Source organism: Ovis canadensis, chromosome 8 (genome assembly GCF_042477335.2).
Source record: "Ovis canadensis isolate MfBH-ARS-UI-01 breed Bighorn chromosome 8, ARS-UI_OviCan_v2, whole genome shotgun sequence".
NCBI classification, from domain to species: Eukaryota; Metazoa; Chordata; class Mammalia; order Artiodactyla; family Bovidae; genus Ovis; species Ovis canadensis.
In genome coordinates, this window is record NC_091252.1 from 94,397,174 (window position 1) to 94,423,210 (window position 26,037).

Genomic DNA, 26,037 nt, shown 5'->3' on the forward strand with positions numbered 1-26,037 from the left:
CAGTCCCTGAGTCAGGAAGATCCCCTGTAGAAGGAAATGAACCCATTCCAGTATTCTTGCCTGGAAAATTCCATGGACAGAGCAACCTGGTGGGCTACAGTCCATGGCGTGGCAAAGAGTCAGACATGCCTGAGCACCCAGCACCAATGAGATTCTAAACCAAGCACTTGCTTTTATGAATCATTCATGTCCCTAACATCTTGCCCGGTGCCTGACACTAGAAACATTTGTGGAATGAACATTGGTAGGTTTGAATAATGGCCTGAGAGATAGTAACTTTATAAACAAAATTCTAAACACCCAGCCATCATGAAATGAGCAATAATTCACACACCCAACTATGCTGTATTTATTAAAGTGCTCTTGAAAAGTCTCCACCAGCAGCTTTTGTTTTGTTTTGTTTTTATGGTGAGACTTTCCAATTTCTGAATTTTTCATTGTTTTACTCCATCTGTCCCCTTGCCAACTTCTTTTAGCATAAACTTATGATTCCTCTTACGGTCGGTTTTTATATCCATGACATCTGGGGCATTCTGCTGGGTGCTATCCACTAAGAGGATGCTCAGGTCCACATGGCACCCATGTGTGGAGTCCGGGTGCCAGGGCAGCCAGGCCACAGAGCCGGGGCCCAGCACCCCAGCTGTTTTGTGACCACACGGCTGCAGTGCAGTGCCCAGGCCTGGGACACAGGACTGCGTCTCCCACGTTCAGACCCCAGGAATCAGGGCGGAGTGGATCCAGGCAGGCTGCTGGGCCCTCTTCTAAAAAGTGAGGAAGCGTATTTTTTGCAGAAAGGCAGAGGACTTGAATTACAGGACAAATGTGAATTCTGTATACGTGTAATACTCACAACCCGTTTCTTATCCCTGTGTTTCCCCTCAGCAGCAAGATCTCCGTGGTTCCTCCCACTCCACCGCCTCTCAGCGAAAGCCAGTGTGGCGGTGGCCCGGCCAGGGTAATGCGCCCGTCTGGTGCCCCTGGGTCGGGGTGGGGAGGGACGCGGAGGAGATGGGGCCGAGAGGCTGAGCCTCGCGGCAGAGCGATCCAGCCTCGCCTGGAGGGTCCCGAGGCCAGGAGGGAAGGGGGGCCCCCGTAGCAGGCTGGAGGTGCTGCGCTCTGCCTGGGGTCTGGGTTCCCATGTCCCCGCTGGGGGCCGTGGGCCCGCCCCCCACGCTCCCGCACGCCCCGCATGTCAGTGGACGTGTCTTCCGCCTGCATCCCACATCCGCCTCTCTTCACGGCTGCCGTTTTGTTGCTTCATCCCCTCACCGTGCCCTTGAGTGTGGGGATATGGACGGGCTTCCGTGTGTGTCAGGGGCCTTTGAGGGTTGGAAAGGGAAATACAGGTTGATTCACAGGCGTGTGACTCACAGATGGGGGAGTACCTGTGGAAATGTGGGTGTGCGTGTCTTTGAGTGTTTGTAGGTGCTTAGCGTAAAGAAGACCAGGACCCTTTCCATCCAGAGCAGTTAGCTGTGTGATTCTGGGGGACTTACCTGGGCTCCCACCTGGGAGGCGGCAATAATCACACTTGTCTGGCTCACCTCCCACTGCTGGTGTAAGAAATTGCCCCCGTAATGTCTGTGCTGGTATGTGGAAGTTGTCAAGTGCCATGGGAACACGTGGCCTTGATTATTTATTATTCTACGTATTAAAAGGAGTAACTCCATTTATGCACAGGATATACATGTTTGCTGGTGAGAGAATTCTTTTCCCAGTTTCAGACTGAGACCCCAGTTCAGTTCAGTTCAGTCGCTCAGTCGTGTCTGACGCTTTGTGACCCCATAAATCGCAGCACGCCAGGCCTCCCTCTCCATCACCAGCTCCCGGAGTTCACCCAAACCCATGTCCATCGAGTCCATGATGCCATCCAGCCATCTCATCCTCTGTCGTCCCCTTTTCCTCCTGCCCCCAATCCCTCCCAGCATCAGTCTTTTCCAATGAGTCAACTCTTCACATGAGGTGGCCAAAGTACTAGAGCTTCAACTTTAGCATCATTCCTTCCAAAGAACACCCAGGGCTGATCTCCTTTAGAATGGACTGGTTGGATCTCTTTGCAGTCCAAGGGACTCTCAGGAGTCTTCTCCAACACCACGGTTCAAAAGCATCAATTCTTTGGCACTCAGCTTTCTTCACAGTCCAACTCTCACATCCATACATGACCACTGGAAAAACCATAGCCTTGACTAGACGGACCTTTGTTGGCAAAATAATGTCTCTGCTTTTGAATATGCTATCTAGGTTGGTCATAACTTTTCTTCCAAGGAGTAAGCGTCTTTTAATTTCATGGCTGCAGTCACCATCTGCAGTGATTTTGGAGCCCAAAAAATAAAGTCTGACACTGTTTCCACTGTTTCCCCATCTATCTGCCTTGAAGTGATGGGACCACATGCCATGATCTTCGTTTTCTGAATGTTGAACTTTAAGCCAACTTTTTCACTCTCCACTTTCACTTTCATCAAGAGGCTTTTTAGTTCCTCTTCACTTTCTGCCATAAGGGTGGTGTCATCTGCGTATCTGAGGTTATTGCTATTTCTCCCGGCAATCTTGATTCCAGCTTGTGCTTCTTCCAGCCTAGCATTTCTCATGATGTACGCTGCATATAAATTAAATAAGCAGGGTCACAATATTCAGCCTTGACGTACTCCTTTTCCTATTTGGAACCAGTCTGTTGTTCCATGTCCAGTTCTAACTGTTGCTTCCTGACCTGCATACCGATTTTTCAAGAGGCAGGTCAGGTGGTCTGGTATTCCCATCTCTCTCAGAATTTTCCAGTTTGTTGTGATCCACACAGTCAAAGGCTTTGGCATAGTCAATAAAGCAGAAATGGATGTTTTTTCTGGAGCTCTCTGGCTTTTTTTGATGATCCAGCGGATGTTAGCCATTTGATCTCTGGTTCCTCTGCCTTTCCTAAAATCAGCTTGAGTGGCCTTCAGAATCCTGCTCCACTGTCTCCTTGGGAGAGGTTTCCTTTGCTTCTTGAGAGTAATTTATCTGAAGTTACTCGAGCACAGACGTGCTCAAGACATATTACTGGGATGGTTGGACAGACGGACGGATGGACGGGTGGATGGATGAGACTTGCAGAGGAGGTGGTCTCATTTCTGTTCCTTCTCTTCCTTTTTCCTCTCTCTTCTGCTCTGGGAGGTGGACCTGACCCCTGGCTCCAGTCTGCTCACCCCTCCCTCGGGTCACGTGCATTCTGCCCACGTTGACATCCTCTCTGGGCAGAGCTGGGGTCAGGGACATAAGAGAAGGAGGGTAGAGAAGTGAGAATTTGTTCGCTGCAGTCTTTGAGCCCATGACGTGTCTGCTTATTTCTGTGAGGTAGTTGTTAGCTTTTCGACAACCACACGGTACTGCCCCTTCCTTTAAGGCAGTTGTCAAAACTCAGAGGAGAGACGCTGAATAAAGAAGGCTCCTCCCTCCTCCCTAGAGGCCTGTGCCCCAGATACACACGCACACACCAGCATGCACCCCGAGAACCCACACACACCTTCGCCCACCCATGCAGGCGTTTGGGGGTTGGTGGCCTGGAGCCTGCTGGGGCAAATGCCAGTCATCAGACAGAAGTCTCACTCTCTCTCTTTCTGTCTCTGCTTTAGTTGCAGGAACTCGGGCAGTTTAAAGGATTCAATAAGTCCGTGGAAAATTTGTTTCTGTCTGTCACCACCCACATGAAAAGTAAGTGGCTGCCTCTCTGGGGGTTCTGGCACCGCCCTGCAGGCCAGGCACACACACTGGCTCCTGGAGAAAGCCAGGGCCCTTCCCCGTCCCGTGTCTGCATCAGCAACAGCTCTGAAGGTCCGATGTGTGCTGGGGCCTTTCTAGCTGCCAGCAGAGCAGGAGGCCCCAAAGCTTCCAGCAGGTAGACTGGACAGCGGCGTGGATGGCACTGCTCGGAGGGGAGCGACTGTGGCATATCCTGGGGGACAGGGGAGCCCCGGGGCTTTGTTGGGGGGGTGGACACATCTGGGATCTCGCCTAGAGGACAGGCAATGCACCGACTCAGCCCTGCCCGGCGCACGCGGGAGACACTCATCAACAGCACGAGGGGCATGCCACGAGACAGAGGGGCGCTCTGAAGGGGCGCTGCCCATCACGTGAGCTTCTGACCTCATGTGGCTCTTGAAATGTGGCCAGAGGAAAACACACATCGGACTCAGGAGACTTGCTATTGAACCAAGAGTGAAATTTTTCATTAATAATTTTAATACCGATAATATATTCTCACAATACATTGAATGAAAGTGAAGTCACTCAGTCGTGTCCGACTCTTTGTGACCCTGTGGACTATAGCCTACCAGGCTCCTATGTCCATGGGATTTTCCAGGCAAGGGGACTGGAGTGGGTTGCCATTTCCTTCTCCAGGGGATCTTCCCAACCCAGGGATTGAACCCGGGTCTCCTGCACTGCAGGCAGGCGCTTTACCATCTGAGCCCCCAGGGAAGTTCTAATATATTGGATATGTTGCATTAAATGAAATACAGTATTACAATTAGCTTTGCCTGGTTCTCTTTGCTTTTTAAAATGTGGCCACTAGAAAATTTGAAATGACGTATGTGAGCTGTATTATATCTCTGTTGAGTGTTGAGTGGTTTCAAGGTCCATGTTAGAGTGACAAGGGCCACGTTAGAGTGACAAGGCTCTCCTGGGAAAAGGAAGCCTTTTAAAGGACACGCTCACCTTTGAGGGGGCACTTACCATGTGGGGCTCCTTCCTTCCTTTCTTTACTCATCTTAATTCTAAACTACTTTATTGCAAAGAAATTTTTAAGTCATCTTTTCAGGGTTTGCTTATGGAAATGGTTATAAGGATACCCCAAGGCTTATTTCTACCCCAAGAAGCAGTATTTAATTGTAAAATCTTTGTAAGGAGCCCCTAAAAACCCAGGTTGTTTGTTCAGCTGTCTTCTTTGTGTTTGGACAACCAGACACTTGGGATGTGTAATGGCCTAAATTGGGGGTAACCTGGTGGGGAGGTTGGGCTTGAACCCCCTTGACAGCGGCCCTACCTGCAGAGACCTATGAACACACGGTTACCATTCAGGGGCCAGCCCCCCGTCCTGTGCAGGGGTCCCATGTCCAGTGGGATGTCAGGGACTCTCCTCTGGGCCCCAGAGCTCGGGGTGCAGAAATCCTGGAGAAAGGTCTCAGCAAAGCTGTGTGCTCCCACCTGTTTTCCTTGTATTTCTTTTCTAGAACTCTCCAAGTCCCAGAATGACATGACCTCTGACAAGCAGCACCCGGAGACGGTCCCCAGGCAGCGTGAGGGCCGGCCAGAGAGGAGGAGCCAGTCTGACACCGCCATCAACGTGACCACAAGGGTATCCCCGGCCGCCCCAACACCTGCCCGTCTTCTCTATAGAGTTCTCTGTCCTTTTATTTCAAAGCTAGACATCAGACAGTCTAAAAAACACTTATAAACCCCTCTATTGGGTGCTGGCCAAATGAAGGTTAAAATTCAGATGTATTGAGTTTGGAACGTGGTTCAGAACCAGGGAAAGGCTTCCATGTGACCCCCGCAGCCCCCTAAGGCTTCCAGGCCATGCCAAGCACAAAGGCTCAACTGCAGTCTTGCCGTGTGCCCACTTATTCCTGGCCTGCGGATACACTTGCTCAGGCCAGAGGCTGGCACGTCTTGCTTCCAACAACCTCTGGTTAACATCTGTCCTAATTTCTGAAACTGTTGAAATCATAAACGCTACACGTCCAGGTGCAGTCGTGAGGGGACTCTGCAGGTACCTCCACCAGAAGAGATAGTACCTGACAAAGGCCTGTAGGGAAAGAATTATTCTTCCCACCAGGATTAACCGAGCCAGAAGCAGATGCACTGCAGTGTGAGGGAAAGCGGACTTTAGGGTCAGGAAACCCGGGTTCTGGTCCAGCCGAGGTAACCTGGCCGTGGCAGGTACCACCACCTGGCTGTTTGCAGGGTGGATGTGACAACTCCAGTTGGCTCAACAGGACAGGTGCCCTTCTGTGCAATACTGGGCTCTATTGAGGGTATCCTCAGACACACTGTTCTGTAGGCAAAGGGGTGAGGGTAACCTCACCCTCCTGCTGGGACTTGCACGCACTCTCAAGATGCTAAATTCTGCCTCCATTCACCAGGTCATCACATGACCTCCTGAGCAGCCAAAAGCACCCCCCTCTTCCCCCCAGGGAATGAAGATGATATTACCTGTTCCTCCCAGAGCAACACAGTGTTCCTGCAAAGATCCCCCGAGATAACTTAGGTGGCAGTTTAAAGTCTCTGTTATCTAAACATAAATCTGGATTGCTCATACGTGTTCCTCTGTGCCAGGCTCTTGCTAAAAGCTTTCCCTTTTACCCTCATGCCACCCTGAGGTGGGTATTCACATGACCCTGTTTACATTTATGGAAGCTTAAGGAGATTGTCACAGACCCCTGGCAACAGAACCAGAAATGAGGAGGGTAGAGTCAGTCTTGGTTTGGAGGCTGAATGCTGATTCTCCACTTTAACATGTATGCAAGTCACTTGGGGGTCTTGTTGAAATGCAGATTCGGAGTCACTAGATCTGGCCGTGGGCCTGAGATGCAGGATCTCGGGTGTGTTTCTGAGGACTGGCAGGTGGTCTGCCGCCTCATTGTAAGGGCAAGCCTTGGAGAGCGCGTGATGTGTATTTGGAAGGTCTTTGAGACTCCGAAGTGCAAACAAGCGTGTGTTCCTTTCGGCTCTCCAGCACCCACATGAGCACCATCCAAACTTTCGTTCCTGAATCGAGGTGGAAGAGAGGGTCAGCATGCGTTTAGGTGACACTGTGTTCTGGGCAGATGGAGCGTATGTTATTTATCAGGTTGGTCAAAAAGTTCATTTGGATTTTTCCGTAAGGTCTTATGGACAAATCCAAATGAAGTTTTTGACCAACCCGATACTTGATAACATTTCATTCTTACAAAATTCCTGGGAAAGATATTGCTGCTCCCATGATAAAGATCTAGAACCTGAATTTAGTGCGAGGTTAACCACCTTGTCTCATAGCCATGGCTCATGAAAGGTGGAACCAGGAATACACCCCAGGTTCGTCCGCCTCTTACTTACACACTCTTAACCTCTTCAACATATGCTCCACCTAAGGAGGACAAATGAACTTCTTAAATCCTTAAACAACCCCTGTGAAGCCTGGGCTGTTACTGTCCCATTAAAGATGAGGACTCGGACACCAAGGGATGGCCCAGGGGGGTAATGTGGTCAGAGTGGCAGGGCCAATTGGAGGCTACCCCCGAGAGCATTCCTGTGATTCCTGCCAGGAGACACCAGCAAGATTTGCAGACCTGCACGGTTCCCGCTTCTGATGTCACGTACCAGGTGCTGGGGCGTGGCAAGTATCTGTAGGCTTTGCCAGGTCTATCTGTAGACCTTCTGAAGTGATGCAATGTGACATCACCCTCCCCGGCTGCTCGTGCTGTTGGGGGGAACTGCCGGCTGACTGCAAGGTAGCCTGAAGGGCTGGCGGTGCCCACGGGTAGAAGCCAGCAGAACAGGGTGGAGGGGTGTGTCCAGAGAGCCCCCACCAGGTAGACCCTTTGTCCCCAGTGTGTCTACTTCACTCCCACACTCTTGGCAGGACACGCTCAGGACTTTCTGTAGGCATTCTCTCTCCCCACATTGCTTGAGGTTGTGGCTGTTTTAAAGAGAAATTTAGCCAGAATGTTTATAAAGTGCTTAGTAATTATGGCATGATCTATAAATGCTAAATAATTACGGGGTCAGCATATAAAGAGCACATCTTTAAATAGGATGTTTGTCAAGCTACAATTACACACGCCTTAGCTGGTGAGCTCACGACAGTTCCACTCACACTTCCATTGGAACATATAGGAGCCTCTTGCCAGCAGTAAGGAGGCAACGCGGTGGGTGCCCTTTGTACGTGTGGGACGCCAGCGGCCCTCTGCCGCAGGTGACGCTGAGACACAGAACTAGAAAATCGGTGTCTTAAAAGGATGCCGGGAGGAGAAATCAGGTCAGGATTGCTTCCAAGTTATGTCTCTATCCTTTAAGTTTGAGCTTAATTCTCCGGGAAGTATCTGGGCCAAGGTTCATCAAGAAGTGAATTTCTGCTGCCGAACTGCCTTCCTCTGGGGTTGACTCAGTCTGTATGAACCCTGGGAGCAGTGTAGCTGTTTTCTAGCACTCCTGCAAACACTAAACTTTATACTTGTTATTTTAATAATTGCTAATTTCGTGTGTTAGTGGCTCAATTGTGTCCGACTCTTTGCGCCTCCATGGACTGTAGCCTGCCAGGCTCCTCTGTCCATGGGATTTTCCAGGCAAGAATTCTGGGGTGGGTTGCCATTTCCTCTGCCAAGGGATCTTCCGGACCCAGGGATTGAACCTGCATTTCCTGTTTCTCTGCCTTGCAGGCAGATTCTTGACCCACTGAGCCATACGGGAAGCTGACAGACAGTTTTTTAAAATCTGTGTTTCTTTAGTTTCAGGTGAGCCTTCTCTTTCTAGTCTCCTTTTTGAACACCTTCATTTCTGAAATCCTCCCCTTGGGTGTCCGGTTCCTCCAGCCCTCTGTCTCCTGCCCGTGCCCATCCTTTGGTGCCCCTGAGCCGCCTGTTCTCTGGAGGGCCTCACACATCACTGGGCGTGCGTGATCTCATGGCCAGGGTTCTGCCTGGCCTCTTCGGTCCCTGCAGTTTGGCCTCGAGCAAGTCTAGGAACATGCTTCACACCTGAGCATCGTGATAGCCCCTCATCCTGGGATACCCTAACTCTGGGTCTCTCCCCAGCCAGCCTTCAGTACCCACTCAGGTCACACTCCCACTGAAGACCACCCCAGGGTCCCCTCCTGCACTCGCCCTCCCTCTCATCCCATTCACTTGGCTCCTGCCTCCATTTTAATGGTTTGTATCTCTGATGAGCTAGTGAGCCCTGGGGGCTTCCCAGGTGGCTTAGCAGTAAAGAAATCACCTGCCAGTGCAAGAGATGCAGGAGACTCGGGTTCGATCCCTGGCTCGGAAAGATCCCTTGGAGCAAGGAATGGCAACCGACTCCAGTCTTCTTGCCCGGGAAATGCCATGGACAGAGGAGCCTGGCAGGCTATACAGTCCGTGGGGTCACAGAGTTGGACATGACTGACCACACACACACACAGTAAGTCCTTGGAGAACAGACAAAGCATCTTCTCAGCCTTTCCCTCCTCTTGCCCCAAGGACTTAGAGTGGCACATTGAACACAGTGTTGCTTTAAGAAATGTCTGATGGAATTGAGTTGAGTTCTGGGAAGTGAGAGCAAGAATGAATTTTATAGAGGCAGTCACGTCTCTCGTCTCTTCTATACTAGCCTTAGCTTTTCATTCCTGAACATTACGACCGTAGGGCAGCTGTTTATATTTCCAAGTTGAACTTCCAACCCAGGGTCACAGTCTAAAGTCTCAATTTGGAAACTTTGTCTTTTCAACCAGGAAGAGGTTTCCCCTCCTTGTTCTGTACCATCACTGTCCGATACAGTGGTCCCCAGGCTTTTTGGCCCCAGGGACGGACTTCATGGAAGACAATTTTTCTGCGGACCAGGGTGGGGATTGGGGGTCGGGGATGGTTTCAGGATGATTCAGGCACATTACATTTACTGTCTCTTTATTATTATCACGTCAGCTCCACCTCAGATCATCAGGCATTAGCTCCTGGAGGCTGGGGACCCCTGCAGACAGAACTTTCTAGCCACTGCCATATGTGGTTACTGAGCACTGGAAATGTGTCTAGTGCAAACAGGAAGCTGAACTGATTTGATTCTAATTGGAATTTAAATAGCCCCATGTGACTAGTGGCTACCATATTTGAAAGCCAAGCTTTAAACATTATAGAAGTCCCAACTATGAAATAGTTTTATTTAATTTAGAGACATATTTTGATTTTTTCCCCTTTTTTAATGAGCATATCAGAGATGAAATTCTGCCTCACAGGCTGAATACTATATTTCATGTGGTTAAATGTCTGTGTCATTGTGAAGGTCAAATATGAACTTCAGTTTCTTTAAGATTTGTCCTAATCCTTAAGTACTTTCCTGGTGGCTCAGATGGTAAAGAATCTGCCTGCAATGTGGGAGACCTGGGTTTGATCCCTGGGTGAGGAAGATCCCCTGGAGAAGGGAACAGCAACCCACTCCAGTATCCTTGCCTAGAGAACTCCATGGACAGAGGAGCCTGGTGGGCTACAGTCCATGGGGTTGCAAAGAGTCAGACACGACTGAGCGACTTTCACTCACTCACTCAAGTCCTTAAGTAACCCATCCGTCACTGTTCGTGAATGTCTCAAAGGTCATTGATGTCTGCTTTGGGACCCCGTGTGTGTGTGTGTGAGTGTGTGTGTGTGTGTATTTGTTTATCCACATGGAAGCGTGCCCTTTTATTCAGCACCCGGAAGTTTACATATTAGCGACATACACTGTGCTCATTGAAGTCATCACATTTGAACAAAACCAAACTGAGATGATGACTATCCTGTTAATTTTGTGTTTGTTTTTTCAGGTCGGCACACCAGATATTCTGAAACCTCTCAGTCCAGAGAGTCCCAGACGCCCTACGAGCCCTGTTTTGAAGCAAGAAGACATCTCATCCAGTCCAGTGCTCAACACTTTGTTCTCAGGAGGCTTGAGACAGGTGAGTCTGAGACAGGTGAGTCTCATCTAATAATCCTTGACCTGTGCTGTGTGGTTATCGTGATGTCAAATTGGATTGGTCTGCAAGGGTACGAGTGATGTGCTGTCTTGTGGGATGAACTGGAGCACAGTGAAGTGCTGAGGTGACATTTTACTTAGATTGACAGCTGGGAAAAAAAATACACCTTGCTAATCTTTGCTGGTTTTCTCTTTTACATTTTATTGTGAGCATATTCATACAGGCAGAGAGTAATTCATAATAAGTCATGTTGTCTTAGGATGAGACGTGTTTAGTTTTGATGAAGTCTGATTCATCAGGTTTTTCTTGCATGGTTCCTTCTCTGTCTGTTTTAATTAGTTGCTTTTTATTTTTGGTTGCGTGGGGTCTTGGTTGCTTCTTTGCCGGTTGCAGAGAGCGAGGGCTACTCTCCGTTGCAATGCAGGGGCTTCTCCTTGTGGTGGCCTTGGAGTATGGCCTTGTGGTGGCCTTGGAGTGTGGCCTTGTGGTGGCCTTGGAGTGTGGCCTTGTGGTGGCCTTGGAGTGTGGCCTTGTGGTGGCCTTGGAGTATGGCCTTGTTGTGGAGCGTGGACTCTAGGGCATGCAGGCTTCCGGAGTTGTGGTGCAGGGGCTTAGATGTGTGCCCCTGTGGGATCTTCCCAGACCAGGGATCGAACCCGTGTTCCCCACACTGGCAGGCAGATTCTTACGTCTCTACCACCAGGGGCGTCCTCTCTGTCTTATCTGCCCACAAGTCATGAAGATATTCTGTCATGTTTTGTTCTAGGAGCTTTTATAAACATTTAGCTTTTATGTGTGGTCCCTGCTCCAGCTCACTAATTTTTGTGAATGGTGAAAGGTGCAGGTTGACGTTCTTTTCTTCCAACATACGAATACAGTTTATTCCAGTGCCCTTTGTTAGAAAAAGGACTCTGATTTTTCCATTGACTTTGGTGTGTTTGTTGAAAGGCAAAGGACCATGTCAGTGTGGACCTTCTCTTAGGTTCTCTGTTCTGCTCCACTGACCTGTTTGTCTATGTGCCAAGGCTGGACTGACGTGATTACTGTAGCTTTGTAGGAAGTTGGGTGGTTTAAGTCCTCCAACTTTGCTCTTTTTTGAGATTGCCTTGTAATGTTTTAAACGTAGAGACTTTTCATAGGCAGGCCTTTTTATTTGTTCACTTGTTATTTAAAAAACATTGCATGAATGTTGACTCTGTGTCTAAACCCGTGATATGTATTAGAAATGTAAGAAGGAGCCTTGGGTGAGGGGTGCTGAGGCTTCAAGTTAAAGAATTCAGTTAATGTATTCAGTGATCTCAGATGATCATTCAAGAGGGAGCGGACATACCTGTGCCTGAGGCTGATTCATGTTGATATATATGACAGAAACCAACAAAATATTGTAAAGCAATTGTCCTCCAATAAAAAATCAGTTCAGTTTAGTCCCTCAGTTGTGTCCGACTCTTTGCAGCCCCATGGACTGCTTTTTGTGACCCCGTGGACTGCAGCATGCCGGGCTTCCCTGTCCATTACCAACTCCCAGAGCTTGCTCAAACTCGTGTCCATCGAGTCGGTGATGGCATCCAACCATCTCATCTTCTGTCATCCCCTTCTCCTCCTGCCTTCAATCTTTCCCAGCATCAGGGTCTTTTCCGAGGAGTCAGTTCTTTGCATCAGGTGGCCAAAGTATTGAAGCTTCAGCTTTAGCATCAGTCCTTCCAATAAAAAATAAATTAATTAAAAAAATAATAATCACAAAAACTCCCTCAGCTTCAGAGTCCTTATCAAGGAGATTGTATCAGAATTGTTGTTCTTATTTCACTGGATTGCTTTGGTAATCAAATGGATGCTTACCTTCCGTGGTGTAATACAGTGGTTAAGAACTCAGCTTCTAGAAATCAACATCTTAAAAATAAATAAATAAATAAAAATAAAATAAAATTAAATTAAAAAAAGAAATCAACATCTTGGCTCACCTTCCAGATCCTTTAGTGGCAAGGAGCATGTTCCAGGGCTAGTATTCTAACCACTGTGGTACTGTAGCCTTGGGGTTGTTGTATTTTTATGAAAAATAGTGTCCACGTCAGAAAATGATAAACTTCCCCCATCTCCATGAATGTCCAGCAGAATATTCAGAAGTCACAGCAGAAGCAGGCTAGACCTTGAAGAATTGCCAACGTCCTTGATTCAATCCACAAAATGCTGGCAGTTCCCAACCCACCCTTTGGCTCCAACCACTGGCTCCTGTGGGTGGTCCCGCCTCCATCAAAACCACTGCTCTACACTCTCACTACTCAAAGTGCGGGGCACTGGGGTTACCTGGGAGCTTCTCAAAGATCGGACTCTCTAGCCTTCCCTCAGACCTACCGGAGTCTGAATCTGTAATTTAGAAAGAGCCCCAGCAGATTCAGGCTTCCTGCATGGCTCAGTGGTGAGATATCCACCTGCAGTGCATCCATCCCTGGGTCGTGAAGATGCTCTGGGGGAGGAATTGGCGACCCGCTCCAGTATCCTTGCCTGGAGAAGTCCCATGGACAGAGGAGCCTGGTGGGCTGCAGTCCATGGGGTCAAAGAGTCAGACATGACTAACAGCACGTGCCAGGAGATTCATGCTCACATAAACATGCAAATTGAGCCCTGTCAATTTCAAATCCAAGTGAAATATACATCGTTTGTTAAGGATTCTTTAGCAGTCTAGGGATGTGCCCTTCAGTTCTTGCAGCCCCTGTTGGGGGACCCTCCCGACTCCCTCCTGCCCTGGGTCACACAGCAGCGGTCCTAGCGGAGCCAGACGGAATGGCCCTCCTCCTCTTGGATGCCCTGAGCTCCTGAGCGTTGGGGTGGTCCTGCCAGGGCCTCTCAGGTTGCTGTGTTGGGGGATGGGTGTTGTTTATACTGGAGAAAGGTGAAAACACTGAATGAACACTTCCCTGAGGGGGAGCTTAAGCAAGGGCAGCTCCAGAACATTCTCTCCTGGGGCTGAACCCCGTGGTGGGTACGGACAGGGGAGGCAGAGGAGCGGCCTCTGGGAGCTTTTCCAAGACCCATGGAGAGTTTGCCTCCACCCCAGCTAACGTACGGACTCCAGCCAGCTTGAGTTTTTTTATTATTATTAACTAGTATTTATTGATGACTGCATCAGGCCCCAGTCGCGGCGTGCGGGATCTTCTGGTGCAGCATGGGCTCTTGTAGCTGTGGCATGCGGCTTGTGGGAAACCAACTTCCTAACCAGGGATGGAGCCGCGTCCCCTACACTGGAAGGCAGACTCCCAACCTCTGGACCACCAGGGAGGTCCCCCAGCTTGAACCTTGATAAGGCTGATCCAGGAGGACGGGGCCAAACCCTCCTAAGGGTTTTACAAACTCATCCAGGGTCCTCTCGACTTGACTCTTAGGCTCCTTCAAGGCCTGGAAACCAACACAGGGGTAGACACACAGACTCGGATCTGCCCCACAGCAGTCCGCGAGCCATCCGCGAGCTGCCCACCGCCCCGCACCTGCCCCCTCACTCAGTCCTCTCTGGGGCGCTGGTCCTGGAACAGCTGGACTCAGTCTGCTTCCCTGTTCCTTGGGCTGTTCCTCTTCCAGGCTCCAGGCTCTCTCACTGCCTTCCCTCCCTCCAGTCTTGGCTCCAAGGTCACTCTCTTAGGAGCTCTGCCCTCTGCCCTGCTCTGCCTCCCTGGCCCACCTGCCTTCTGTTTATCCACGTGCTTATCACCTTCTGCCCCTGCGTAACTGGCTTTACTTCTGGCTTATTGTCTATTGTCATTCCCAGGTGCCCCGGAGCAGTGCGTGACACTTAATGGCACTCAGTAAATATTTGTGAGATGGTTGGATGCATTCTTATCAGAGCTATTCTTGAAAGCCTACTGTGCGCTAAATGCAGAGCTGGGAACTCCGCCTCCGGGTCATTCTCACCACAGTCTTGTCCTCGGGATGCTGTTGTCCCATTTCACAAATGGGAAAACTGAGGCTCTCAGAGGGTATGTCGTTTGCTAAGGCTATATGGTCACTGCAGAATTCTGACTGGGAGTCAAAAGTCCAGGCCTTCTGTTGTATCCCAGAGGAATTGTTGGCCTCTTAAACTGACCCCCAGTTCAGCTTTGCTCACTTGGAGCTGGTCCACACCCCGAAGACCTTTCAGAGTGGGTGGGGGGCGGGGAGGGGATGCTGGGGTAACAGGATGTGGTGAATGAGTTCGCACTGAGACTGTTTCTTGGGAAAGTACCTCCGAATTACGGTGCAAATTCAACCTGATGCTCTCTTTGCCCTTTCTTCTAAAGGCTTCTCTGATTTGTGCCCTCAACATTTATTATCCCAAGGTTGAATTATTAGACATTCAATCCTAACCTGTTTCCCTTAGACTGAAACAGTGTGTGTTTGAGGACACTAAACTCCCACAAAGCCAAGAACAGTTTTGTCTCTTGCCCGAAGAAATGTTGCCTCCCTTTCTGAGAAACAGGAAGTTGGGGCTAGAAAAAGCTTATTAAATCTCTGCTTATTACAAAAGTAAGAACACAAACGGACAAGAAATAGAGGAAGCACTCAACTTCCTGAGCAGTTAAATCAGTGCAAAATTAGAACAAGTGCAGTTTCGGGACCATTTTAGCAAATTTAAGAAGTGACACAGCTCAGTGTTTGCGAACATGTGGAGAGGCAGGTGTTCTATAAACTGCTGGTTGAACTGGAAGGAAAGCAACCAGCTTCAACATGCATGCTGGCTTTCACCCAGCTATTTTAGTTACAGGAACTATTCTTTAGAAATCGTCATGAACTTTGTCAGAAAGTATGTATATGTGGATGGTGAGGGCAACATTGTTTATCTTCATAACTTTTTTTAAGTTTGAAAAGTTGGAATTAGCCAAAATGTCTAAAATAAGGCAGTGGTTAAATAAATTATGGGACATTTATTCAGAGGAATACCTTGCAACTATTAAAAGTCATGTGGTTGAAGGATATTGAAAAGAATATAGAAAAATAGATATCGATAAACAAAAATATTAAGTTACAAAATGGTGTTACAGTAGCACAGAATTAGAAAAGCGAAATGACTGTACTATAGACACTGTAAAACAATTGAAAGGATTGTATCAAAAGGTTGAGAAGAGTGGGCTCATGCTTTCTTCTTAAAATTGTCTTGGTCTTTTCTGTGTTTTCGGCATGTTCTCCATAAACATGTAATGTTTGTGAGACGAAAAATCCCAGTTCTTTCAAAAATAAAAATAAAAACCAGAAAAACTCCTCTAGTCCTCAGGAAGGAAGTGTTGGTAATGTGAAGAAACATGCGGTTACATTTGTAGCAATTCCTGGGAGAAAAAATTTATATCCAAGGTCCCCTCTGATTTCCGATTTTGCCTTCACTTCTGTTTTGGAAAAAATCCATGGGTTTCTGTCAGTGTTTTCGTGCAGCTGACGTTTGCCGTGGAGCTGAGGTTGCTGTGTCTGGAGGAGTGACCGCGTGCCAGGAACGCACAGCTGGGCCCCCTGCACCTGGAGGGGCGGGAGCGTGGCTGCTGGAGCGGTTTGCAGTCGCTGAAGTAAAGCTCCAGCTCCCTCGTTGTTTCTCTTAAATGTCAGTCGGTGACCTGGAGCCTTATCGTGCCATTTGGGGTCACTTCTAAGTGGGAACTGTCTCAGAGTGTTCACCCCACCCATCTCACTGTGCTCGCTGGGGTTTTGGAAGCTTCCATTTTCCGTTAGTATTTCTGAACTCTGGTTGCACTGACTTTTTTAAAAAGAGTATTGTACTTAGCTATATACCCGTATTAACTTCTGTGTTGTTGTTCAGTCGCTCAGTCGTGTCCAACTCTCTGCAGTCCCATGAACCGCAGCACGCCAGGCTTCCCTGTCCTTCACTATTTCCCAGAATTTGCTCAAACTCATGTCCATTGAGTCAGTGATGCCAGTCAATCATCTTATCCTCTGTCGTCCCCTTCTCTTGCCCTCAATCTTTCCCAGCATCAGGGTCTCTCCAATGAGTTGGCTCTTTGCATCAGGTGGCCAAAGGATTGGAGTTTCAGCATCAGTCCTTCCAATGAATATTCAGGGTTGATTTCCTTTAAGATTGACTAGTTTGATCTCCTTGAAGTGCAAGGGACTCTCAAGGGACTCTCAGCACCACAGTTCGAAAACATCAACTGTTCAGTACTCAGCCTTCTTTATGATCCAACTCTCACATCCATACATGACTACTGGAAAAACCATAGCTTTGACTAGATGAACCTTTGTTGGCAAAGTGATGTTTTTGCTTTTTAATATGCTATCTAGGTTGGTCATAGCTTTCCTTCCAAGGAGCAAACATCTTTTAATTAAAATGTTGAATAACTTAAGTATCTATACAGATGCTCTTGCATGTAAAAAGAAAAACATAGAAAAACATAAAAATAAATATATTATAGCCTGTTCATCCAGTGGACCCTGGGAGTGACAGTGAATGAACTAAATCTACACCTAACTGTATAGATGAATTCTTAAAACTTGATATCAAGAAAGTACACTACTGGAGAATATGTACACCGTATGATTTTTGTTATATAAATTCCAAGATCAGCCAAAATGAACTGATACTTTGTTTGGAGGGGATATATACATGTGTAATAAAACCAGACAGAAAACCAAAGATGATAAACAGGAAAACTTGAAACACCCTTGACTCGGGAGCAGGAATCGAGGGAGTCAGATAATGAAGGGGCCGTGGAGCATTTCCATAACCCTGGTTTAATCTTTCTTACGTTGAGTGGTGAGCTGCGATTCATGAGGTCGCAAAGAGTTGGACACAACTGAGCGACTGAACTGAACTGAACAATTATTTAATCATACCTACCCATTATAGGGACTTTTCAATGTATTTCAGAGTAAAAAGGAAAAGAGAAAGAAGGGGAAAAAAAAAAAGGAAATGATCCGCTCAGCTTACAAAGAGTGACCACATCATTTGGTTTCAAAAGCTGAATAAACTCACTAAGCATAGGCACGGTACTCAGTTTTTTACACAAAATAGCCATTGAGCCTCACACCAATCCTATGAAATAGATCCCCACTCTATAGATCAGGAAACCGAGGCTGCGGAGGATGAGGAAAGTACTCAAGATCACACAGCCTCTAAGTGTCAGGGCCCAGGGGGATGTCTATCTGGTTCCACCACCACTGTCTGACTTCCCTATGGTAATGCTCTTCCTATGCTCTTGGGGAAATCAAGATTTATCTATTTATTTGTTTTAACATAGCTGTGGTTTCAGTTGACTTTCCTTGATTTCTACCTTTGTGAAAATCAAAGGGCATCAGGAGGCCTTGCTTGCGGTTACAGCAGATATCGCCTGACCTTCGGAGAAAGTCGCCACACGCTCCCTGCCCGCTTTAATGAGTTCTCCTTTGCTTTTTGCTGAGACTTTTCTTTTCACAATCAGACAGAGCCCTGGGCTCTAATAAAAGTCAGGCTGGGTTCTTAAATGCTCTTTTAGGCCAGGACCTCTCAATCAACCCTGTTTACTGCCCAGAGGCTCAACTTGCTTGGAGATCCTGGTCTGTCTACAGGGAAAACAGAAGCAGAGAAAACCCTCCCAGTGGTGAAGTCCTGAGTTATCGCTGAAAGAATGCAGAAGACCAAAGGATGCGCCCTGCTGGCCTTTCATTATCTGTGGCTGCACTTTCCCCGCCAAGCAGATACGCTGTTGAGTTACTCAGAGACACTGCCATTAGTCAACCGCCCAAGGAATGAAGAACCCCGGGCCCACTTCCAGCTGCCACTTCTGACTTGCCCTGTAATTTTTGGGTGGGTCTCAACCTTCTTTGACCTCTGCTTATCTTACACAATGAAGGATGAGTGTTTCTAGTGCTTTCTGGCTGCTTTATAATTCTGGACCCCACGCGGGCTGAGTCAGCTGTGCTGCATATGAACGCCTGCCCCTGAAGAGCCGTGCACACAGTAGGGCAGGCCTGAAGCCCAGTGGGAGTGTGAAGGATCAGGTCTGCCCTGCCGTGTCACCAGCTCCAGATACGCCCACGGGACCAGCCACGCGGACGCGTTTCTCTGGGAGACTTGCTCTCCAGCTCTCGCGGCAAGCATGTCACACCTTCTTCAGTGGGCTTCCCTGGGGGCTCAGCTGGTGAAGAATCCACCTGCAACGCGGGAGACCTGGGTTCAATCCCTGGGTTGGGAAGGTCCCCTGGAGAGGGGATAGGCTACCCACTGCAGTATTCTTAGGCTTCCCTGGGGGCTCAGCTGGTGAAGAATCCACCTGCAATGCGGGAGACCTGGGTTCAATCCCTGAGTTGGGAAGGTCCCCTGGAGAAGGGAAAGGCTACCCACTTCAGTATTCTGGCCTAGAGAATTCCATAGACTGCATAGTCAGTCCATGGGGTCGCAAAGAGTCAGACACGACTGACTGACTTTCACTTCACTCAGGACTTCTTCCCACTCTCGCCTCATTCTTAACAAGTAATCCTCCCTTCCAAAAAAAAAAAAAATTAGCCTGGAATTCTCGAATCCTCCTGACACCAGCGTTAACCTGCTCGGGTTTGTACCCACTCCCCTTCCTGCCCGGACAGAAGGTGCCCGTTTCCCAAGCAGGGCTTGGACTCCACCCTCTCCTGCCCCTTCTGTTTCTTCCATGGAAGGTAGCATAGCTTCTTTACCTTTACTTTTAAGATTTCTCTCCTTGTCTTGGATTTTCAGCAATTTTATTATGATGTGCCTGCATGTAGGGTTTTGTTGTTTCGTTTAATCTTTTGATCAAGCTGTACGACACGTGGGACTTTGTTCCCAGACCAGGGATTGAACCTGAATCCCTTTCATTGGTAGCATAAAGAATCTTAAGCTCTGGACCACCAGGGAAGTCCCAGGTAGTTGTATTTTTAAATCCTTTCACTCTGGAATCTGCAGCTGAGGGATATAAGTAAAGTCACCCAAGGTCAGGACTCCCGACCAAGTCCTCTCACTCACACCTACTGTTTCTTCAGGACAAGGTGCGCAACTATCACACCGCAGTATTTGCAGACAGAACTTCTTATTTTCCCCAAGAATTAAAAAGCGTTTCTTTATCTGACTCTACCGAGAGTCCCTTGGACTGCAAGGAGATCCAACCAGTCTATCCTAAAGGAGATCAGTCCTGGGTGTTCTTTGGAAGGACTGATGCTAAAGCTGAAACTCCAGTACTTTGGCCACCTCATGTGAAGAGTTGACTCATTGGAAAAGACTCTGATGCTGGGAGGGATTGGGGGCAGGAGGAGAAGGGGACGACCGAGGATGAGATGGCTGGATGGCATCACCGACCTGATGGACATGGGTTTGGGTGGACTCTGGGAGTTGGTGATGGACAGGGAGGCCTGGCCTGCTGCGATTCATGGGGTCACAAAGGGTCGGACACAACTGAGCGACTGAACTGAACCGGGTCTTAGCTGCAGCACATGGACTGTCTAACTGGGGTGTGAGGCTTGCAGATTTAGCTGCCCTGCAACAATGGGAGGGGGTGGGTAGGTAGGGTTTAGTTCCCTGACCAGGAATTGAACCCATGTCCCCTGCATCGTAAAGCGAACCCTTAATCACTGGACCACCAGGGAAAGTCCTGGAGGGAACTTTTTAAATCAAAATACTTCACGAGCTTTCTTCATTCACCTCATAAATGCTTACTGAGGATTTACGACGAGCCGGGCACTGAATGGGTGAAGGAGATGAGACGGAGGCAGAAACATGCTGTCCCCAGGTTCCAGTCACCTGGGAGAGAGGGACGTGATCTGCAGGAAGACCTGCTTTTGCTCCAGGGTGCAGGCCAGCAGTCTTGGTCCATCTGGTGCTGAGCTCACTCAGGGCTGGGTTTCAGCCCCTGGGAGGACTGGTCCACTCCAGGGGCCTCGGACTCCCAGGAGGAAAGCCCCTGACTGTCCCAGCTGAGCGTCTGGACAGTTACCAAGCCCCTCCTCCTGTGTGGGGAACCTGGGCTCCAGTCTCTTCTTTCTAACAAGGTGGAACTTCTGGAGGCATTCCCAAGCTGCTCAGCCTCTCAGCGTTGCCTTTCACCTCAGCCAGGACCCTGAGGGAAAGGCAGCATCAAGCGTCACTCTCACCCCAACACGGCTCCCTTTTCTCCTCAAGTTCTGGACACCTGGGCTGTTCGCTGTGCCCGGCGCCGGAGCCTCTCAGCCTTCCTGCCCGGGTGCCCACTGACAGACAGGTGCCTCCAAGAGAAACACAGCCAGGACCACAGGCTCACCTCACTGTGCTTCTCTTCAGCCTCAGGTCCCCCGGCCTCCCGGCTGCCCTGGTAGCCTTGGAGCCGTGTTTGCTGTTTAATTCAGTTTTCTACTTGTTCTACAATCCTAAAGGAAATCAACCCTGAATACTCATTGGAAGGACTGATGCTGAAGCTGAAGCCTGCAATTCTTTGGCCACCTGATGGGAAGAGCCAACTCGTTGGATGAGATTGGTTCATGGTATCACTGACTCAGTAGACGTGAGTCTGAACAAACTCTGGGAGCTAGTGGAGGACGGAGGAGCCTGGTGTGCTGCCATCCATGAGGTTGCAAAGAGTTGGACACAACTTAGCCACTGAACAACAACAACAGCTTGTTCTTGGCAGCAGAGTTGCTGTAGTACAATCTAGTCTCACGTGGCCCAGGGCGGAGGCCCGCCAGGAGTGCCAGGTTAATTATCAGAACTCTTAACACCTCCATTCATCTTCTCTGGAGCAGCTCAGACCTCTGGCCAAGCCTCCCTCTCATTCATCTTCACTCTCGTGCCTCCCTCATTGGTGTGGTCTGACCACTCCATGCCTTTCTGAGTGTGTAACGTTTAAAACACATTTCCCATCCCAACAGTTGTGTGGGTGTAGGCAGATAACATGTTTCAGGGCCAGGACCTGGGTGTGGTGAAGTTGGTCGGGTTCTTGGCATGAGTTACTTCAGGTTCGGAGTTCTTGGTTTTGTTTTGATCACTCTCTAGTGAGAGAGGCTCAGGCTTTCTTCTTGTTTTTTTCTTTGTTTTTTTCCCCCAGGATGTTTTACAGTGTTGAGGAACCCGCTGGGAGAATGGCAATCACGTTGAATTCCCCCTGTCTGTAGAGTCAGCCCTGAGACGGCGGCATGCAAAGGGTGGCAAATACTTAAGCAGATTGAACAGCGATCAGGCAGTTTGTTCTTTCGGTGCGACTGATTCTGCTCCACATCATCTCCGTCTAGAGCATCCTCACTTATGGTGGTTGCTTTTCATTCTGGGGACCCACAACAGTTGAAACACAACTTATTATTGCCTTTGCACATTTTACACTGTTGCTCAGTCGCCAAGTCGTGTCCAACTCTGCAGCCCCGTGGACTGCAGCATGCCAGGCTTCCCTGTCTTTCCGTGTCTCACAGAGTTTGCTCAATCACATACCCATTGAGTCAGTGATGTCATCCAACCACCTCATCCTCTGTCGCTCTCTTCTCCCTTTGCCTTCAATCTTTCCCAGCATCAGGGTCTTTTCCAGTGAGTCAACTCTTCGTATCAGGTGGCCAAAGTATTGGAGCTTCAGTTTCAGCATCAGTCCTTCCAATGAATATTCAGAGTTGATTTTCTTTAGGGTGACTGATTTGGTCTCATTGCAATCCAGTGGATTCTCAAGAGTCTTTTCTGGCCTCACAATTCAAAAGCATTAATTCTTCAGTGCTCAGCCTTTATGGTCCAACTCTCACATCCATACATGACTACTGGAAAGACCATAGCCTTGACTGTATTTTACATACTCTGGTCCATTTACTTCTTACCACAACCCTATGTGAACAGCATTAATTTTTCCATTTAGACTTTCACAGGCTAATGAGTAGCAGTTGACTCCAGTCCTATCGAATTCCCAATCACTTGGCCCCCAGACTGTGCTGCCCTTCACGGCTATTGGATGTTATACCATGGATGCTATCTGCCCTTGAAGATTTATCTTTGCAGAATTGCACAGGAGGTAGTTCACATCTCCCAAGTGGTTCGTATTCAGGAATGAGATTGTGTAACCTTATGGCTAGGCAGACAGTGTATCTGGGCAAGACCAGCCCTTCTGAAGATTCCTTACCTCCTTGTTGGTGTTTTTGCGGCTCAGTCGCTAAGTCACGTCTGACTGTTTGCAAGCCCGTGAACTGTAGCCCTCCAGGCTTCTGTGTCCTTCAGTATCTCCCAGAGTTTACTCAGAGTCATGTCCTCATCTCCTTAGGACAGAAAATGTGGCAAGTTATTGTGCAAAGTACAAGATGGCATGTTATTAACTTAATGTGAGTCAGGATGCGTGCTCTGTGTGAATTTTGGTTTATTTGATGTCTTGAAACCAGAACTGCAAAAAGACCCGTTGATTAGCTGTGCAGTAACTTGTTATATCTGTCGTTCTTGCTTTCAGGGAAGTTTAATCAGCATTAACAGCACTTGCACAGAGATGGGCAATTTTGACAACGCTAATGTCACTGGAGAGATAGAATTTGCCATTCGTTACTGCCTCACAACTCATTCTTTAGAAATATGCATCAGAGCCTGTAAGAACCTTGCCTTTGGGGAGGAAAAGAAGAAAAAGTGCAATCCGTAAGTTTCTTTGTCTAAGTTTTGGCATATGATAATAGATTTATTGATTCTAAAATTTATATGGAAAAGTGAAAGTCCAAGAATAACCAAGGCAATAGTAAAAACAAAAAGACGTGTTAAGAATTATCATAAAGCTTAATAACTCAACAATGTGTCATGGATGCAAGGACAGGCAGGAGGTCAATAGAGCAGAACCAAAAGTCCAGATACAGATCTTAGGATACACGAGAACATAAATGATCAAGAGGCTATTAATAATCAATGTGGAAATGATGAAATTCAGTAAATGGTACTGGGAAATTTGATTTTCCATGTAGGAAAAATAAAATTCTATCCATACAACCCGTAAGTAGATTGATTTTCTCCCAGTTGGTATATATGAATTGATATCATTATTTTAACATGTGTCTCCCTGATTAATAACAAAGATGAGCAACTTCATACATGCATCCATCACTTGAAGTACACTCCTCTTCTGTGAACTCCCCATCCATATCTTTCGTCCAATTTTCTATCAAGTTGTCATTTAAAAATTTATTTACAGGGGTCTGGCTTTTTTAAAATCCATTTTCAGTACAACTCTCCATTGGTTATACGTATCTTACATGTCTTCTAGCTGTTACTTGTTTTCTAACATTGTGATAACTTTTCTTGTAGAGAATTTGATAGTGTCCAATTTATCCTTTTTTTTCCTTTAAAATGTCTGCCTTTTGAGTTTGTAGGAGAATTCCACCTGAAAATCTTAAATACATTCTTCTCTGTTATCTTCTATTGGAGTTTTTTCAAACTTAGATACTTTCATATTGGAGCTGGAACTGATTTTCTGTGTATGGTTTAAAGCAAGCCCCACATTTTGGTCTTTTCCTTCCCCAACATGGAACATTTTTAGCACACAATTTTTAGTACCAGTTAGGGGAAAGGAATACTTTGTTGACCCAATCGAACTCTCCTCTGCTCTGAAACCTTCAGTAGCTCCTCAGTGCATTGCTAAAGCACTCTGGCTCTCCATCACAAATCCCTCCTGTCTTTCTAGTCTTAACTTCTATTATTCCCCTATCTGTACCTTCTGCACCAGGAAAATTGGAATAATCATTGTCCCAAAACTACCCCCTGAAACAGGAAAGTATAGCTCATTCAAAGGGAAAGAATAAAGCAACAGAAGCTTTCTCTGAAAGAGATCTAATGGTGGGTTTACTCAACAAAGACTTTAAAACAACAGCTTTAAGGATGCTCAAAGAACTAAAGAAAGATGTGGAGGAAACTGAAAAAATATATATATAAACAAAATAGAAATATCAATAAAGAGATAGAAAACCTAAAAAGAAAACAATTCTGGAGCTGTGAAAGCTACAATAATTGAAGTGAAAATTTCACTAGAGGAATTCAAAGGTGGGTATGAGCAGGTGAAAGAAAGAATAGGTGAACGTGAAGATAGGATGATGGAATTCCTGAGTCTGGGGAACAGAAAGAAAAAAGATTAAAGAAAAGCAAACAGAACCTAAAGGACCTTGAGGACACCATGAAGTGACCCAACATAGGCAACATACCTACCAAAAGGGGGAGAGAGAAAGCATGGCGCAGAGAGAAACCTGAAGAAAGGATGGCTGAAGACTTCCCAAATGGGACGCAAGACGTAAACGCCAAAGAAGCGCTTTGAACTTGAGGGATGCTGAACTCAGAGACCCACACTGAGACACATTATCAACAAACATTTGAAAGACAGACTCTTGAAAGCGGCAAGAAAGAAGTGAATAGTCAGTACTAGGGATTCCCCAGTTAGAATATCAGCAGATTTCTTATCAGACACTTTAGAGGACAGAATGCAGTAGGTGCTAGAGAGACAGAGACAGAGAGTGCTAAAAGGAAAGGAAACACACAGCAAGACTGTTCTTCAAAAGTGAGGGAGAAATTACAACATTCTCAGCTAAAGAAAAGCTAAGGGAGCACGTTACCCCTGCCCTGCCCTGCCCTGCAAGAAATGCTCAAGATGACCCTGGAAGTGAAATGAAAGGACACTAGACAGTAACTCAAGACAAATGAAAAAATAAAGACCTCGATAATGGCACATAGACAGGCAGTTACAAAAGGTCCCGTAATTGTAATCAGTGGGAGGTAATTCCACTTTTGGTTTCTCATATGACTTAGGACACGACTACCTTTTGAAAGATTATGGGTGTCATTTTGGCTTGTCACTCCACACTTGGTCTTTGACATAATTTAAGAGACTAATGCATTTAAAAGAATTAGTACTTTCTAGTTTTGGACACATGGGCTTCCCAGGCAGCACTAGTGATAAAGAACCTGCCTGCCAATGCAGGAGACGTAAGAGACCCAGGTTTGATCCCTGGGTCAGGAAGATCCCCTGGAGGAGGAAATGGCAACCCACTCCAGTATTCTTGTCTGGAAAATCCCATGGACAGAGGAGCCTGGTGGGCTACAGTCCATAGTGTTGTGAAGAGTCAGGACTGAAGAGACTTGAGCACACACATGCACATCTAGCTTTGTAACACCAGCAAGGGAAAGAGGTGAGGATAGAGCTGAAAAGGAGCAGAGTTCTTATGTTGCTAAGGTTAACATGGCATGAATTCAGTTAGTGCTATAACTTTAAGATGGTCAATGCAATCCCCTTAGTAACTACAAAGAAAATAGCTATAGAAAACCAAAACAGAACAAGCAAGAAAGGAATTTAAATGTTTCACCACAGAAAATCAGCTAAACACAAAAGAATACAGAGGGCACAAAAGCTATAAGGCAAAAGAAACAGCAAATGACAGAGGTAAGTATTAATATTTCTTATCAGTTGACACAGGTTTGATCTCTGGGTTGGGAAGATCCCCTGGAGAAGGAAATGGCAACCCACTGCAGTCTTCTTGCCTGG

General features: G+C 47.5%; 1 protein-coding gene across 28 annotated transcripts in view; it reads left to right on the forward strand.

Moving 5' to 3' along the window:
* The window catches only part of SYTL3 (synaptotagmin like 3), a 98,002-nt gene that overhangs the window by 61,270 nt on the left and 10,695 nt on the right, over positions 1–26,037 (forward strand). For 10 of the 28 annotated variants that reach the window (XM_069598818.1, XM_069598819.1, XM_069598828.1 and 7 more), the window contains 5 exons: positions 883–955; positions 3,606–3,684; positions 5,202–5,326; positions 10,499–10,630; positions 22,981–23,159. In XM_069598818.1, the coding sequence (XP_069454919.1) occupies positions 883–955; positions 3,606–3,684; positions 5,202–5,326; positions 10,499–10,630; positions 22,981–23,159 (588 nt within the window). Of the gene's footprint in view, positions 1–882; positions 956–3,605; positions 3,685–5,201; positions 5,327–10,498; positions 10,646–22,980; positions 23,160–26,037 lie in introns of all 28 variants that reach the window. The other 18 variants (XM_069598825.1, XM_069598835.1, XM_069598826.1 and 15 more) reach the window with 3 other exon arrangements.